General features: G+C 34.7%; 1 protein-coding gene across 2 annotated transcripts in view; it reads left to right on the forward strand.

Annotated features, from left to right (window-relative positions):
- Window positions 1-17,635, forward strand: part of EDIL3 (EGF like repeats and discoidin domains 3) — a 437,362-nt gene that overhangs the window by 405,904 nt on the left and 13,823 nt on the right. For both annotated transcript variants that reach the window (XM_032156906.2, XM_032156907.2), the window contains one exon: window positions 10,454-10,609. In XM_032156906.2, coding sequence (XP_032012797.1) covers window positions 10,454-10,609 — 156 coding nt within the window. The remainder of the gene's footprint in view (window positions 1-10,453; window positions 10,610-17,635) is intronic.

Consider the following 17,635-nt stretch of genomic DNA (forward strand, 5'->3'; position numbering starts at 1 on the left):
GTTAGGGAGGATTCCCTCTTTTTCTATCGATTGGAATAGTTTCAGAAGGAATGGTACCAGTTCCTCCTTGTACCTCTGGTAGAATTCGGCTGTGAATCCATCTGCTCCTGGACTCTTTCTGGTTGATAAGCTATTGATTATTGCCACAATTTCAGGGTCTGTTATTGGTCTATTCAGAGATTCAAGTTCTTCCTGGTTTAGTCTTGGGAGGGTGTATGTGTCAAGGAATTTATCCACTTCTTCTAGATTTTCTAGTTATTTGCATAGAGGTGTTTGTAGTATTCTCTGATGGTAGTTTGTATTTCTGTGGGATCGGTGGTGATATCCCCTTTATCATTTCTTATTGCATCTATTTTATTCTTGTCTCTTTTCTTCCTTATTAGTCTTGCTAGCGGTCTATCAATTTTGTTGAACTTTTCAAAAAACCAGCTCCTGGATTCATTAATTTTTTGAAGGGTTTTTTGTGTCTCTATTTCCTTCAGTTCTGCTCTGATTTTAGTTATTTCTTGCCTTCTGCTAGCTTTTGAATGTGTTTGCTCTTGCTTTTCTAGTTCTTTTAATTGTGATGTTAGGGTGTCAGTTTTGGATCTTTCCTGCTTTCTCTTGTGGGCATTTAATGCTATAAATTTCCCTCTACACACTGCTTTAAATGTGTCCCAGAGATTCTGGTATGTTGTGTCTTTTTTCTCGTTGGTTTCAAAGAACATCTTTATTTCTGCCTTCATTTCATTATGTACCCAGTAGTCTTTCAGGAGCAGGTTGTTCAGTTTCCATGTAGTTGAGTGGTTTTGAGTGAGTTTCTTAATCCTGAGTTCTAGTTTGATGCACTGTGGTCTGAGAGACAGTTTGTTATAATTTCTGTTCTTTTACATTTGCTGAGGAGAGCTTTACTTCCAACTATGTGGTCAATTTTGGAATAGGTGTGGTGTGGTGCTGAAAAAATGTATATTCTGTTGATTTGGGGTGCAGAGTTCTGTAAATGTCTATTAGGTCTGCTTGGTGCAGAGCTGAGTTCAATTCCTGGGTATCCTTGTTAACTTTCTGTCTTGTTGATCTGTCTAATGTTGACAGTGGGGTGTTAAAGTCTCCCATTATTATTGTGTGGGAGTCTAAGTCTCTTTGTAGGTCACTCAGGACTTGCTTTATGAATCTGGGTGCTCCTGTATTGGGTGCATATATATTTAGGATAGTTAGCTCTTCTTGTTGAATTGATCCCTTTATCATTATGTAATGGCCTTCTTTGTCTCTTTTGATCTTTGTTAGTTTAAAGTCTGTTTTATCCAAGACTAGGATTGCAACGCCTGCCTTTTTTTGTTTTCCATTTGCTTGTTAGATCTTCCTCCATCCTTTTATTTTGAGCCTATGTGTGTCTCTGCACATGAGATGGGTTTCCTGAATACAGCACACTGATGGGTCTTCACTCTTCATCCAATTTGCCAGTCTGTGTCTTTTAATTGGAGCATTTAGTCCATTTACATTTAATGTTAATATTGTTATGTGTGAATGTGATCCTGTCATTATGATGTTAGCTGGTTATTTTGCTCCTTAGTTGATGCAGTTTCTTCCTAGCCTCGATGATCTTTATAATTTGGCATGATTTTACAGTGGCTGGTACCGGTTGTTCCTTTCCATGTTTAGTGCGTCCTTCAGGAGCTCTTTTAGGACAGGCCTGGTGGTGACAAAATCTCTCAGCATTTGCTTCTCTGTGAAGTATTTTATTTCTCCTTCACCTATGAAGCTTAGTTTGGCTGGATATGAAATTCTGGATTGAAAATTATTTTCTTGAAGAATGTCGTATATTGGCCCCCACTCGCTTCTGGCTTGTAGAGTTTCTGCCAAGAGATCCACTGTTAGTCTGATGGGCTTCCCTTTGTGGGTAACCTGACCTTTCTCTCTGGCTGCTCTTAATATTTTTTCCTTCATTTCAACTTTGGTGAATCTGACAATAATGTGTCTTGGAGTTGCTCTTCTCGAGGAGTATCTTTGTGGCATTCTCTGTATTTCCTGAATTTGAATGTTGGCCTGCCTTGCTAGATTGGGGAAGTTCTCCTAGATAATATCCTGCATAGTGTTTTCCAGCTTGGTTCCATTCTCCCTGTCACTTTCAGGTACACCAGTCAGACGTAGGTTTGGTCTTTTCACATTGTCCCATATTTCTTGGAGGCTTTGTTCGTTTCTTTTTATTCTTTTTTCTCTAAACTTCCCTTCTTGCTTCATTTCATTCATTTCATCTTGCATTGCTGATACCCTTTCTTCCAGTTGATCGCATCGGCTCCTGAGGCTTCTGCAATCTTCGCGTAGTTCTTGAAACTTGGCTTTCAGCTCCGTCAGCTCCTTTAAGCACTTCTCTTTATTGGTTATTCTAGTTATACCTTCATCTAATTCTTTTTCAAAGTTTTTAACTTCTTTGCCTTTGGCATGAATTTCCTCCTGTAGCTCGGAGTAGTTTGATCGTCTGAAGCCTTCTTCTCTCAACTTGTCAAAGTCATTCTCTGTCCAGCTTTGTTCTGTTGCTGGTGAGGAACTGCGTTCCTTTGGAGGAGGAGAGGCGCTCTGCTTTTTAGAGTTTCCAGTTTTTCTGCTCTGTTTTTTCCCCATCTTTGTGGTTTTATCTACTTTTGGTCTTTGATGATGGTGATGTACAGATAGATTTTTGGTGTGGATGTCCTTTCTGTTTGTTAGTTTCCCTTCTAACAGACAGGACCCTCGGTGCAGGTCTGTTGGAGTTTGCTAGAGGTCTACTCCAGACCCTGTTTGCCTAGGTGTCAGCAGTGGTGGCTGCAGAACAGCAGATTTTTGTGAACCACGAACGCTTCTGCCTGATTGTTCCTCTGGATGTTTTGTCTCAGAGGCATACCTGGCCATGTGAGGTGTCAGTCTGCCCCTACTGGGGGGTGCCTCCCAGTTAGGCTGCTTGGGGGTGAGGGACCCACTTGAGGGGGCAGTCTGCCTGTTCTCAGATCTCCAGCTGTGTGCTGGGAGAACCACTACTCTCTTCAAAGCTGTCAGACAGGGACAGATAAGTCTGCAGAGGTTACTGCTGTCTTTTTGTTTGTCTGTGCCCTGACCCTAGAGGTGGAGCCTACAGAGGCAGGCAGGCCTCCTTGAGCTGTGGTGGGCTCCACCCAGTTCGAGCTTTCCAGCTGCTTTGTTTATCTAATCAAGCCTGGGCAATGACGGGCGCCCCTCCCCAAGCCTCGCTGCCGCCTTGCAGTTTAATCTCAGACTGCTGTGCTAGCAATCAGCGAGACTCTGTGGGCATAGGACCCTCCGAGCCAGATGTGGGATATAATCTCCTGGTGTGCCGTTTTTTAAGCCCGTCAGAAAAGCGCAGTATTAGGGTGGGAGTGACTCAATTTTCCAGGTGCCATCTGTCATCCCTTTCTTTGACTAGGAAAGGGAACTCCCTGACCTCTTGCACTTCCCAAGTGAGGCAATGCCTGGCCCTGCTTCGGCTGGTGCGTGGTGCCCTTCACCCAATGTCCTGCGCCCACTGTCTGGTACCCCCTAGTGAGATGAACCCAGTACCTCAGATGGAAATGCAGAAATCACCCGTCTTCTGCGTCACTCACGCTGGGAGCTGTAGACCAGAGCTGTTCCTATTCGGCCATCTTGCATCACTAACGCCACTTTTCAATTGTTGAAAAATATACAGAAAGTTAAGCACACATATTCTCACTTGTGTAGAAGCTAAAAAAAAGTTGATCTCATAGAAGTAAAAAGTAGAACACAGGATACTACAGACTGGGAATTTAGAGGGCATGGGAAGTTAGGGAGAGATTTGATAAAGGAAAAAAGATTACAGCTAGATAGGAGAAATAATTTCTAGTTTCCTATACCACTGTCAGATAACTATAGTTAACCGTAATATACTATATGGTTTCAAATAGTTACAAGGCGGATTCTGAACAAAAAGAAATGATAAATGTTTGAAATGATAGATATGCTGATTACCCTGATCTGATCTTTAGACATTGCAGTATCAATACATCACTAGATACCTCATAAATATGTACAATTATTATGTATCAATTTTTTAAAAAATAAAATGTATTTAAATGTAAAATTTTATTTAAAAATGGGATTGATGTGTAGTTACTTTATATAGCAGATGGAAGAGTGTAATTTTCCTGAAGCCAAATGAAACAATGTGTATCACATTTCAAATGCCAGGTTCTTAGTGTCTATAAGGAAACGTTGCACCAGTGGGCAAACAAATACAAATACACATGAGAGTCGAGTCGGTTTTTCTTCTGATAGTAAAAGAATTGGAAACAAATTAAATGAACATCAACAAGGGATTGGTTATATAATTTTCACATTCATTCATGCACACACAATACAGAATGTTATATAGTCATTAGGAATTACTATTATTTATATGTGTTTATTACTTTTATGCTTAAAAGGCCTTTTTTTTAATCGTTAAAATCATTTTCTTTGACCAAGTAGCCTTAATTATTTGAATTTATGCTGTAGGAATGAAGAGATTTGTGGCCCAGGATGAAAAGACTATGATTGTATGGGAATGTTAATTTTAATAGAAAAATTAAAGATGGAGGGAGTAAATGTTTTATAGTAAGTTAATGATTGTAGTAACTCCTTAAAATGACATACTAGGTTTAAATAAATACATATATATTAAAAATAGACAATATAAAAATATTTTAATAATATAATTACTATTGAACTATTAAGAAATAAAGAGTAAACTAATTGCCTGCAAATATGCATGAAAAGCGTAACCAACATCTGGTAACCAACAATATTTTTTCAAATGCCAAGAACAACAAATTTGTCTGAAAGCATATTTGAATTGAGAAGGAAAGTATTGATTGTATCTCATGGTAACACAGACTTGTTTTTAAATCTTTCTATTAATAAATTTTTCTTCAGAGCATATATCTTATTCATAATGAAAAAGACAATTAAAATTTAAAATGTTAAGTATAAAATATTCATAATTATCATGTTACCTCCCATTCTCAGTGAAAAATGTGCAGTTGAACTACTTGCATGATTCTAAATAAATTCTTTTAAAAATTAATAGTTACAAGCTGACAACAATCATAGGTTGTAGTTCAAATTGACATATGGCATTGTTCATGTTGTAATTGCAGGTAATTGTTAAGTACAAAATTATCTCAATTTTGTCTTCAGGCACATGATGCCTGTATATTTGGAATGTCTACAATATGCCAGGTGTCCTACAAAACTCACAGCTGAATGATCACTTGGGCTTAGAACATTTGTTTATTGCACCATACATGTGTTGTACATGGTTTTACATGTGAAAAAATACCATAACACACCAATACAACTGAAAACTTCATCCTTTGACAGATTATTTCATGGTATGAGTTTTTGGTTTTAGTTATTGTATTTTTACTATATTACATGAAAAAAGCAATTGCTATGTTAAATGTTTTAAAATGTTGTTGAAAATTAAAATTTTTTTAGTAAAGGGGAGAATGCAATAATGAGTGCTAGAACACTTATGTTATCCGGCCTCAATCATATTTTAAGGATTCCAAACTTTAGATCAGAACTAGATCAAATCAGATACAGGAGCTAAATATTTCAGATTATTAATCACATTAACAAGTTGGCCTGCAAATATGGACTACAAGTGTAGCCAACATCTGATAACCAGCAATATTGTCCAAATACCAAGTACCATTAATTATGTGCCTTAAATGTAACTGGGACTAACTACAATTGTTTTGTGTAATTTTAAGATAAAACATTCTGTATCGAAACCAAATGTTATTAAATACTTTGTAAGTCAGTTTTCAAATACTGTGCTAGTTAACCATATTAGCTTCAAAGTCATTTCTGTTTAATGAGTTAATTTTACAAACTCTATGAAGTCATAAAATACACAATTCAGAATAAATGATATGAAGGCACAAACGAGCATTTTAGATGTAGCTGAGTGGCACAATTCTGTGATGAAACTGGCCTGTGTTCACACTTCTTGCACACTTATTTATCTGTATCACTTTTCATTGTCCTCACCCGTTCAAGAATGTCTTCACGAAAATCAACTTAATTTTCCAGTCTGCCCTATCTTCTTCCAGGGAGCTGTGATGAGGGTGCTGTGCAGATGTCTGAAATGAAGTTTATCTTTAACTTCCTCAAACAAATGCTCAAATGCTCACATAATTCTATGCCATTTGTCTAAGTTAGACACACTCTAAAAATATTTATGCTTTGCCAAAACATTACAGGATATTTTACAACAAAAAAGTTTATATTCCCACAGAACTCTCATGCCATACTTTTTGTTTACTGTTGAATCATTTAATCCTTTCTCCTTAAGTATCCTCCCTCTTGTTTTCATTCTTAGAGTGAAATAAGTAACTCAATAGGATTTGGAATCTATTTTCTCTTTTAATATTACTTTAGAGCTGTATCTCCATTGCATCACAATCAGTATTTAAATAGAGATGCATAATACATAAAATTTGTTATTTTATTTATTTTATTTATTTTGAGATGACATCTGGCTCTGTTGCCCAGACTGGAGTACAGTGGCACAATCTCAGCTTGCTGAAACCTCCACCTCCCAGGCTCAAGCCCTCCTCCCACCTCAACCTCCCAAGTACGTAGGACTACAGGTGCATGCCACCACGCCCAGCTAGTTTGTAATTTTTGTAGAGGTGGGGTTTTACCATGTAGCCCAGACTGGTCTCGAACTCCTGAGCTCAAACCATCTGCCCCTCGGCTTCCCAAAGTGCTGGGATTACAGGCGTGAACCACCATACCCAGACTGTTACATTATTTTTAGTTAACCATTTCACTCATAAATGGCAATTTCAGGTTTTTCAAAATTTGTCTTCTTTAAGTAAAGGTAAAATAACTATTTTTGTATATATCCTGAGATGGTGAGCAAAATATTTTATGATCCAGAACTTGTTTCTAGAACAATCTAGCCACCCATTTCCCTGTTTCCATTTCCTTCTAACAAGATATTATGAAACATATATTAAATTCTTCCCTCAGATTTCTTAATTTCATGATGTTACCAAAGTCTTCCATAGTGCTTACTATAGTCTACCTATTGCTATACCTACTTCTGTACACACGATAAATATTACCTCATCTTATTCTCATAAATTCCTATGAGAATTGTTATCCTCATTTCTCAGATCAGGAAGTTGGGAGGTAGAGAGGTAAAGTAGCATGTCCAAGATCCTTGAGCCAATTTGGGACCCCAGACCACCCAGTTCCATTAGAGTAGGCTGACTCTTAGCATCAAATTCCTTAAGATTGGAGAGGATTTTTTGCTACTTGCCTTCTTCAGTAAAAATTGATGGATGCCACAGTGACACTGTGTTTCCTTGACACTGTGTCAAGGAAAAATCCTCATAGAAAAACTAGAGAAAGGTAGCTAGAATTTTCTGCTCTGATACATAGTGACATTCATAGCCATGAACTGGTTCTTGTCCATAGAACATACTTAAGAAGGAGTCCCAACTGAATTCAGCAAAACGTTTGTTGAGCGCCTGTTATATGTAAGACACATTTAAGGCAGATCCACACATGAAGTGCATGCAGTGCATGAAGCCAAATATCTACCCATGAGCCAGCTCAGTGCCCTAAATAGTCTGCCCTATTTTAGCCAAATTTGGGGAGGTGAGGATTTAAAAGACCAGAAGGTATTTTGTCCAGCATATTTGCAGCTCAACTTTCACCCCAAAGATCTTCAAGAGGGCAGAGTGGTCCTAGACCAGGGGCAAGCATTAAGTCCTAAGGAATGGGCTTTTCTAGAATCATTCTGCATGCCGAACTCTGGGGTTATGTGGTCTGAGTGCCTCTCAGGGTGAGTTCTGTACATGCCCTCTGTCAGCAACCTCATGTTCAGTGTGAGGTGCTGATTATTTTTGTACTGAAAGAAGGTTTGCTTAGGCCTCGTACTCTAAGTTTAATGTAGCAAATTTTAGGACAAAATCCAGCTTTAAACAGATTGCTGACTATTTACGTGGAGAAGGTGGCTTAACTGGAACAAAAAAGAAAAACATTTCTAGATAGAAAAAAAATTGTTGCAGAAGGGGAGCAGTTAGAGTGGGAGAAAAACATATCTGTTGGAATGTGCCAAGACACACAACTTAGGGAGAAAACATCTCCACCCAGCAGGAAATCCAGCTGACTTTAAAAAGTACCGCAGAAAAGGGGATGTTAGAAAACTCCTCAATGCACCATCTTAGCTAAGGACTTATAGAAGTTTAGGATCTGAGGAAATTCAGCCTGGAGGTGATCATATTCTTCGTGACACTGTTTGAGTTCCTGTGTGTTGACTACCTGTGATAGCAAAACACTGACTCCGTTCTTTAAGATTTTTTTTTTCCACGTATAGAGTGCCAGCAACATTAAGAACACTTTGAAGAAGAGCAGCTTTGCCCCGCTGTCTCCGATCAATTAGGTTTGGATTTACGACAACAAAAGCAATCTATATTTTAAAGCCCAGACAGCTGAAGAACAGAGAGGAAATTCATGATAAAACACAGGGCTTTACTAATATTATAAATCCAGGATTGTTTTTGTATGACTTAAATTGCTGTAAGTTTGACGAGTGTGGTGATGCTTTAGAAATTTCTTAAGGAGTCACAGAGAGTGGAAAGAAATCATTGAGTGAAAATATAAATGATCAATGAGTAATCACTCACTGAGAAAATCAATGACTGATCCGTTATGCTAAGAATCTCTATGTATGGTGGACCTTTGAATCTGTGATATTCCTCTATTCACTGTTTATTTTTGGGTCACACACCATATTATGTTACATCTGATGATATTAAATTCTTCATCTGTAAAGTGGAATTAATATCCTACCTTGCATGGTTATTGGGAGGATTAAATGAGGACACACAAGAAAACATTTGCACAATGTGAGACATCAACCATTTCCTTCCCAGGATATCATAGTTTTGCCATCCTGCATTACTGCTGGACACACAAGACATTTTAGATAATATAATACATGTTTAGAAAAAAAAGCAAAAAATTTGATTTTTGAAAATGTTTAAATAGAGCATTAAAGGTGGTCTTTTGTCCTAATCCATCACACAACTTGAGCCAAAAGTCTTTAACACATGTTCCAAAAAGTTAACAGAAAGCTCATGTGAATTCAAAAATATTGAATATTCACAGGCTGTGACACATTGGAAACTGTTTCACACCTTTGCTGATGGGCATCTGTGTCACTAAATATGGTCTTATTCTATGCATTCTCTCTAGCTCTCTCTTCTCATTCATGGCCTGTATCTGACCCATGACTATCTATTTGTGGCTACCTTACATCTCACAGGACAGAGGACCTGAAATAGAAACAAAAGGACATAGTGGTTGAAAGCACTATGATCACACATGGGATCATGACAGTTAAAGATGATAAGATCAAGGATGTAGCAAGGCACTTAGTCATAGGAAATAGGTGGAAGTAAGTGGCTATTGCAGGAAGAGAGAGGAAGCCGTAGATCAAGGAACATAAACATAAAAGGTAAAGATCTTACAAGTTGTCCACATAGAAAACAAAGTTTTCTAGATTTTTAAAAAATTAGCATTATATAAGATGTAAAAAAATGCAAGAATGAATTAGAGAAAAAAAGGGAAAATATTGAACTATTCTATATTACGTATTCTTTGATGAAAATGTTTCCTATCTTTTGCATATCAATTACATTTTGATGATTTTAAAGCTTACTAAATTTCCATGGGTCTCATGCCCTTTAAAGTATGTATTTTGCAGAAAAGAACACATTATGACCATAGACTCTACAAGTCAGGAATGCATATATTTAATCCTTCTTCATTTTTGAAGACTATTTGCCTTCCTCCTCAACCATTTTAGAATTGTAGTTTTCTAAAAGGGGGTTTTCACTGGACAATGATTACTATTACCCAATTATATATTATTGAATTGATTAAAATTTATGGAAACAGGATTGACTAAGATTCCATTGTGAAAATCTAATACTATTTTTGTTCCTGATGTGGACACAGCTACAATGCTATTTTTATTTTCATTGAAATGACCAATAAAATCAGAAAATTGAACTATAAGTAAAGTTCTGGCAGGTAGTGGTCAATCTCAAGAAGGTCACCCCAACCAAATCTGTTCTATCTCAGTTACAAAAACAAAAACAAACAAAAAAAAACCTGCACAAATAGATGAATCCACCTAATATAAAATTAATTGGTGGACTGAAGTCACCATGATTTGACTTTAAAATAGTAAAAATGGTTGTTCAAGGAGTCTTGGACTACATTAACCCAGTGGCAATATCAAAATTATAAGCCAATCATAGGCTCAGTCATTGGTTTCAAAATACTAATAACTAGGCAGATTTTTGGTTTTAGGATATATATAGTTTATTCTCTTGATATCAAAAGACTTGCAAGTTACAACTTGGTTGTTGCATTTAAAGCACGTATTTTTCTTTTTTTTTAGGTGGATCTTCTTGTTCCAACCAAAGTGACTGGCATCATTACACAAGGAGCTAAAGATTTTGGTCATGTACAGTTTGTTGGCTCCTACAAACTGGCTTACAGCAATGATGGAGAACACTGGACTGTATACCAGGATGAAAAGCAAAGAAAAGATAAGGTAAGTCAGCCAAATTGGTTTATAAAGTTCAGAAGTGGAGGATCAAATTACACCCAAGTTTGACTGAATTAACTGCTTATACATCTGTACTGAAAATAGTATCCACGTATACTGAAAATATATGTTAAATGAAAAGCTTTAAAGAATAGTTCTGTAAAGGGGTTTGCAGTCTGGTATGTAATGGTGCAACCTAGAGGAAAAAATTGCTTTACTGATAACATTTTTCATATTATTAATTGCCTGAGATCTGACTATCTAAGATTCACCTAATAGTTTATAAAGGTGATATAATCTTGAATAGTTTATCATAAGACACATGCAAATAGTTATTGCCAGAATATATGCCACTGTCATATTCATTATTAAAATAAATTCCTGATGTTAGATAAAATGTTCTTTGGAGAAAAATATTTCAAATGTTAATGAAATTATTTTTAAACACTTATATTTTCTTAATTATTGTAACAAGTAGGAATTTTAGAAATAGAACAATTTTGATTACACAGCTCAATAACAAAAAACTCAGATGCTTTTCTGCTCCATTTCCTTCATTGTATTTTAATTCATAGGTTTGTTTTATTTTTCTTTTAAATTCATAATCTACTTTGAATTTCATATATACACACCTCTATACACACACACTGTACAAATCAATGCCATACAATTTTTTTTTTTTAATGTTTAGCATTTTGAGCATCTTTTCATAGTATCTATTGGTTTCAGTATCTGTGAGACCCTGGAGAATGAAAGTGCTCAAGGCCTTATCAATGACTAATTGGGAACAGATGTTTAAATATGGCCTCAGTTGGATTAGTGAAATCAAGTTAATTTGCTGCTTAGAGTCACTATGCAAGGAATGCTAGCTTTCTGAAGACATCAACAAAAGCTCTCAGATCAAGGATTTGGGGGAGAATATAACACTGCTTTATACATGTTAAATATTTGAGTTAATAATTATTTTTATGTTATGTAATCCTTTTACTTCCTTATGGTTATTGCATTATTAACTGACAGAGGGGTTGAAAATATCTTTCTTTCTTCAAATATTCAAGGCAGAGAATTTCTAAATCTCCCCAGAAACGCTAGGGCTATATCACTGTTTAAGTGATTCAACAGTCTACATTTATTTCACACAAAATTTATTTTAGAAGAGATGTGTTTTTAGCTTTAGATTTGAAAAGCCACACCTAGTCACATGTTAACATCTCAGAACACACCCATGTAACATCTCAGGACACATATATACATTTCACATGTTAACATCTTAGAAATTGGTGTATCTTACATCACAATTTAATTGAGAGCACTTATTCCTTCGTAGATGAACATAAAATAATGGCATGATTTATAATCAATGACATCTTAAACTGAATAAATATTAGATATTTTGTAAAATTATTTTCAAACTTATTTTGTGAGCTATAGACAAGTGTTTGCCATGACTTATTGCAAATAACTATTTCACTTCGTGTCTTTTACCTTTTACAGTAGGCATTCTGATTCAGTGTATGTTTCATAAGATTAATTTTTTTAAACTTCATAAATTATACAGGCTTGAAATTAATTTTAAGACAGATGAGTATTTACTTATCCATGTGTAAGTTCAGTAAACAGCACATCTATAATAGTGAAATCTTTATATAGATTAGTTTAGGGAAGAAGCATAAAGAAAATTATGGTTAAACCATTAAACTATTGAGATACTTTTTTGTCTCCATTTATGTAAAAAGTGATTTAATATGTGAGTAATTTAATTTTTCTTGTAGACTAGATATTTTCTTGTTAATGTGTTTTATTTCATTATCTCAATCTGAAACTTACATAAAATTTTTGTGTCGTTTGATAGAGTTACTCAGGTTTTCTATATCTTTGCTGATTTTCTGTCTACTTGTACTATCAGTTACTGAGAAAGGAATGTGGAAATTTTCAACTGTCATTATAGATTTGTCTCTTCTTGCCATTATATCAGTGTTTGCTTGATGTATTTTGAAGCTCTGTTGATATATACATAAACAGATTTTTAATGTCCTTTTGATCAAATCAACCCTTTTTCATTAGAAAACGAAATTCTGTATCCCTGGTACTATTTTTCGCTCTGAAATCTACTTTGTGTGATATTAATAGATATCGATTAACTCCAGCTTTCTTTTTATGAATGCTACCTTAGCATATGGTTTTTTAGTATTTTTTCATCCTTTTACTTTTAACCTATTTGTACTCAATATTTGAAAAGTATTCCTTCTATGCAGCATATAATTTGATCTTCTTTTGTCCAGTCTATCTCTGCTTTTCAAGTGGAGCATTTAAACAATTTATATTTAATGGGAGTATTAATGTAATTGGATTTAAATTTATCATCTTACTATTTAGTTCTTATTTGTCACATCTATTTTTGTTTGTTGTTCCTATTTTTGCACTCTTTTAGATTAATCAAATTTTCAGTGATTCCATTTTAGTCGTATTTGTTGAATTATCAGCCATAACGTTTTGCTCTTTTTGTGATTGCTTCAGGATTTGTGATATATAGTTTAAACTTTTGAAATCCACCTTCAAATGAATGTTAAGGCCCAGAAACTTACCTCCATAAACACAAGCAAAATAGATTATAGCTATTAATCCACATATTTAGGAACTATAATTATTGTAACATACAATTTGGACATGACCAAAATAAATCTTTTTTAAATTGATGTATCATACTTGTACATATTTGAGGTGCACATATGATATTTTAATACATGCATACGGTGTGTAATGATCACATCAGCGTTATTGGGATCTCCATCACCTCAAACATCGAACCAAAATAAATATTATTGTTAAGAAAAAAATAGACTCTACTAGGCAAGTTGGAAAATTGTGAAAGTAGATTGATGCATACTATTTACTAAAAATAATGTGAGCTGGAATTCTCCTGTGAGACCATAAAGCACACTATTATTCATATAATATAAATTTTTTTTAATGAAACCATTTTTATGTTATAAATATATGATAATTGGCTAAACTCAGCCAATTTAACTGGTAGTTTTAAAAAGAAATCTAACCAGTTTGCTTTTAATATTGTAACTAATTAGCCATAATGAAGAAAAGCCTAAGATAAAACCCTAAGTTTGTTATTTACTATTGAAGAAGACAACTGACACCAATAAACTGTAGATAAAAATTCAGTAATTAGTATTATTATAAGGAAATTTTTTATGGGGAAGAAGGAATTACAGAGCGTTAGATCTCTCCATCTTTACATAGAAAAGAATTTTATGAAACAAATGAGAAAATGTGTTGCCTAAGTTATTTAAACACTTGAAAATATGGTCATTTTATATGTAAATATACATATGTATCAATAAAATATGTTTTTGATAGGTATCAAAATAACTCTTGCTTTATTTCTACTAGTTCTACTAGATATTTTACGTATCATTTCATATATACTTTATAGATGTCCTCTTCTGTTTAAAAGGGCTCAATACTACTTAGCAATTAATTTTTTCTGAGGTTGAGTAAGCCATCTCCTATTGATTCTTAACATTATTTTTGTCTTGTTTTCCATGGTTACTTTCCATAAGAGGAAAAAAAAAGTCTTCAATATTTACAAGTGCCAATTCAACCACAAGCTTTCATCCAGATAAATATAATAGATGAATTGAATGTTTCAGGGCAAAACGTGTGTCTGCAAGATGTTTTATAGATGCACTTTTCAAACAGAAATATGTATAAACAAAAGCTTCTAAGTCTTCTTTTGTGCTGTTTGTTTTTATTGACTGCTTGCTTTAATAGATTTTTGGAGTGTGGGTGTGGAAGCCTAATGTAGATCCAGACACAGATTACTTCAGAAAAGTAATCTGAAAATAAATGCAATTTTCTAGGTTTACAGTAAGTGGTATAAAACTCTAAAATGTATCAATGGCCTCTTTGTTTTTATTAATCAGAATGACTAAGCCTCAGAAAAGCAATATATATATATATATATATATATATATATATATATATATATATGGCATACAAACAGGAGTATCTAAATATATGTAATAAATATACATGTGTACACACACATGCCAAAAGTCAATTGAAGAAAAATAATACTCTGTTCTCCTTATTGAGATGTCAGTTTTTGAATACCCTCCCATAGCATTCACAAGAATTGCAGTTTACTTTAGTGTTGTTTTTTAGCTAAATTCCACATTAAATCTCTTATAATTGAGCCTATGATGACACTCTCATTACAGTCCATACATTTTTATTTTCCCCTTACTAGTCTACAGCATTTTCTAACACTTAACTAACTTTTATATTTCTCTACAGCATTAATTCAGGTACATTTTTATTTGAAAGTCAAATGTTCCTTTGCTCTTATGAAAGTGACATTTGTTTTATACACTTGGAGCTGTTTTTTACGGCATTTAGCAGGAAAACTGCAAAATTTGACAAACACTTTCAGTATTTAATTTTTCAGGTTATAAGCCAAAGTAAAGCAATAATAAATTTCAGGAAGAGTACTTATATGGAAAAATTAGAAATAAAAATGGGTTTTCTCATCCAATATATTAGTCATAACATCATAGTGTTTAAATAAGTCTGAATTCACACCATAGGAGCTTTCTTTTCTCAGGAATAAAGAAGCTGGTAATACTCCATTTCATCTCCCTCCCTAAAATTATCGAGGGTTTTGTAAAAGCATAAGTTGAAAAGTTGAAACTTTACCTGGATTTTCCAAAACAGAAAACAAAATCCCCTGTTTCCAATAATACTTTCTTGGTCCTTAAAGATGAATCACACATATATTCATCAAGAAATAAACTGCAATATCTTGGTGAACTCTCTAATTCAGTAGTTACCATAATTGTCTGATTATGGCATTCATGAGGAGAGCTTGTTTAAAAACACATATTTCTGGGCCCTGCTTCAGACTCTCTGGAGATGAGCTGGAAATCTAAATGTTTACAGAGGCCCCAGCTAATTTAAATAATAAGCAAGTGTGTGAAAAATGACTAATTGATGCCAAAAACAAAATTAAGTTTTTGAAACTAAGTGTAGTTTTCTGTTTTTCTAGTGAGAATTGAATTTTTTATTATTATTCTTTAGGACTTTGGCCTCTAAGTGGTCAGAGGAAGTCAGTGTGAATCAATGTTTCTAAAAATAAGATTATATTTTAATAAGTTTGCCAATTCCCTTACAAAAATCACAAAGTAAACACTAGCTTTAAACAAATTTTAAATTGAAATAATATATTTAAATAGTTTAGGATGCAGATTAGATGGGGGGATCATCTAGAAGGAGGTGAAGTTTATATTCATTCAATTGTGTATTCAGTTGGCAGACTCCACGTGAGAAAAAAATCTGAATATGACACAGTCTCCCAGTCTAATGAGAAGCTCAGCAAAGGTGGAAAAACTTTGAGTCAATCGTTTATTTGGGAAAGTCAAAATATAACCTACTGGGTATATTATTTGATAAAACAACTCTAGGGAAGAAGTAGCACATAGATATGTCAGTTTCATAAAAGTCCATCACTCTCCAATAGAAGAAAAGAGTCCCTGGTCCTTTTCAACCTCCTTCCTTTTCTCAACATGGGTGTGAAAAATAGGAGCAGCAATATCATCAGTCCTCATTAATAAAGCTGACAGCCGTGGTCTGTATTGAAGGATATATTCAAATTCAACAGTAATTACAGATGTCACAGAGCATCCTGTCATTTCTGCTGAAGTGAGTAGTTTTGGAGAGCTGAAATTAAATTTGAATTTTTAATACCTTGAAAGTCCAACTCATGGGTAAGGCAGAGGTCAGATGAGTAGTCAATAATACTCATGCTGTTCTTTTGAAATTTGATCTGGGTGAGACACTTAGAACCTGAAGAATCCCTTAGGGAGTAAATAAAATGGAATCGTCAGTGGCAATCACAGAGGAAGATGATAGCAGGGGGAAAAGCAAAGGGAGTGAATTGTCTTTCAAGAGGGAGCAGCTGCGTGTTTCTGAGCAGCAGGATCAAGGACAGTTTCTCTCCATATTACATGGAGACCATTAGTTTCATCCATTCAGAGTCCTGTTACTCTTTTCAAATAAGGCAGAGAAGGAAAGAAAGGAGGCTGCTTTTCAAAAAGCAATTTCCAAAAAATATATGACTTTATACAAAACACTAGGATTCAGTAATAGCAAGTGAAGTGTGCCCCTACATGATAGAAATTCATGTAGTCACTTTATTTTACTTACTGAAATATTCAGTGGCTGAGTGACTTAATTGAAACTAAAGTTAAGAAGACCATCATATTATTTCAGAATTGTCTAAAAATAAGGACATTGTTATTTATTTATTTATTTTAATTTGCATATTTTTAACTTGTGTGCCTACATAGACAGGTATATATATTTATGGGGTACATGAGATGTTTTAATACAGGCATGCAATGTGTAATAAGCACATCATGGATACTGTTATTTAAATAAATACCATTTGGTATCAACTGTTATTCAGAAGTTTCTCTGCTTTTCTCCTTGTAATTTAATATTATGAGACCTGACTAGGATATGTGCTAGTATGCCCGAAATAGAATGGTATGCTTGTAAATTTTGCTAAGGCCTCTGACCAAGAATGAAATATATCAGGAAATATCTAAGTACAGAATAATTGATTTAGCAAGTGAAAGTGGTTTGCAGGCCTAGATCTGCCTGCTGAGTTGGGAAAGGACAATCTAGTTAAGTAAACTGAATTCAGAAATCAGCATATTGTCATCAATGAGTAGTGTGATAGCAGTTGTTAAGATACACAGAGAACATAATAGGGACCCACTTATCAGAATCAATTGTGAAGCAGAGGCCTGGGATCAAAAACAAGACAGAAAAAAATGGATGCAAGTCCACAGGCAAATAGCCCTGGGTCTCCTACAAAAAGTATTATGCTTCCATTTCCACGTTTAACATAAGCTCCAAGTGTCCTACCTAGATCCAAGAACAACTAAAATGTTTGTTCTTGGATGTAGGGTAAAGAAGGGTTTAAGCGCAGGAAAGGAAGGGGAGAACAGGAGATGG

The sequence above is a fragment of the Hylobates moloch genome, unplaced genomic scaffold (genome assembly GCF_009828535.3).
Source record: "Hylobates moloch isolate HMO894 unplaced genomic scaffold, HMol_V3 SCAFFOLD_6, whole genome shotgun sequence".
Taxonomy (NCBI): domain Eukaryota; kingdom Metazoa; phylum Chordata; class Mammalia; order Primates; family Hylobatidae; genus Hylobates; species Hylobates moloch.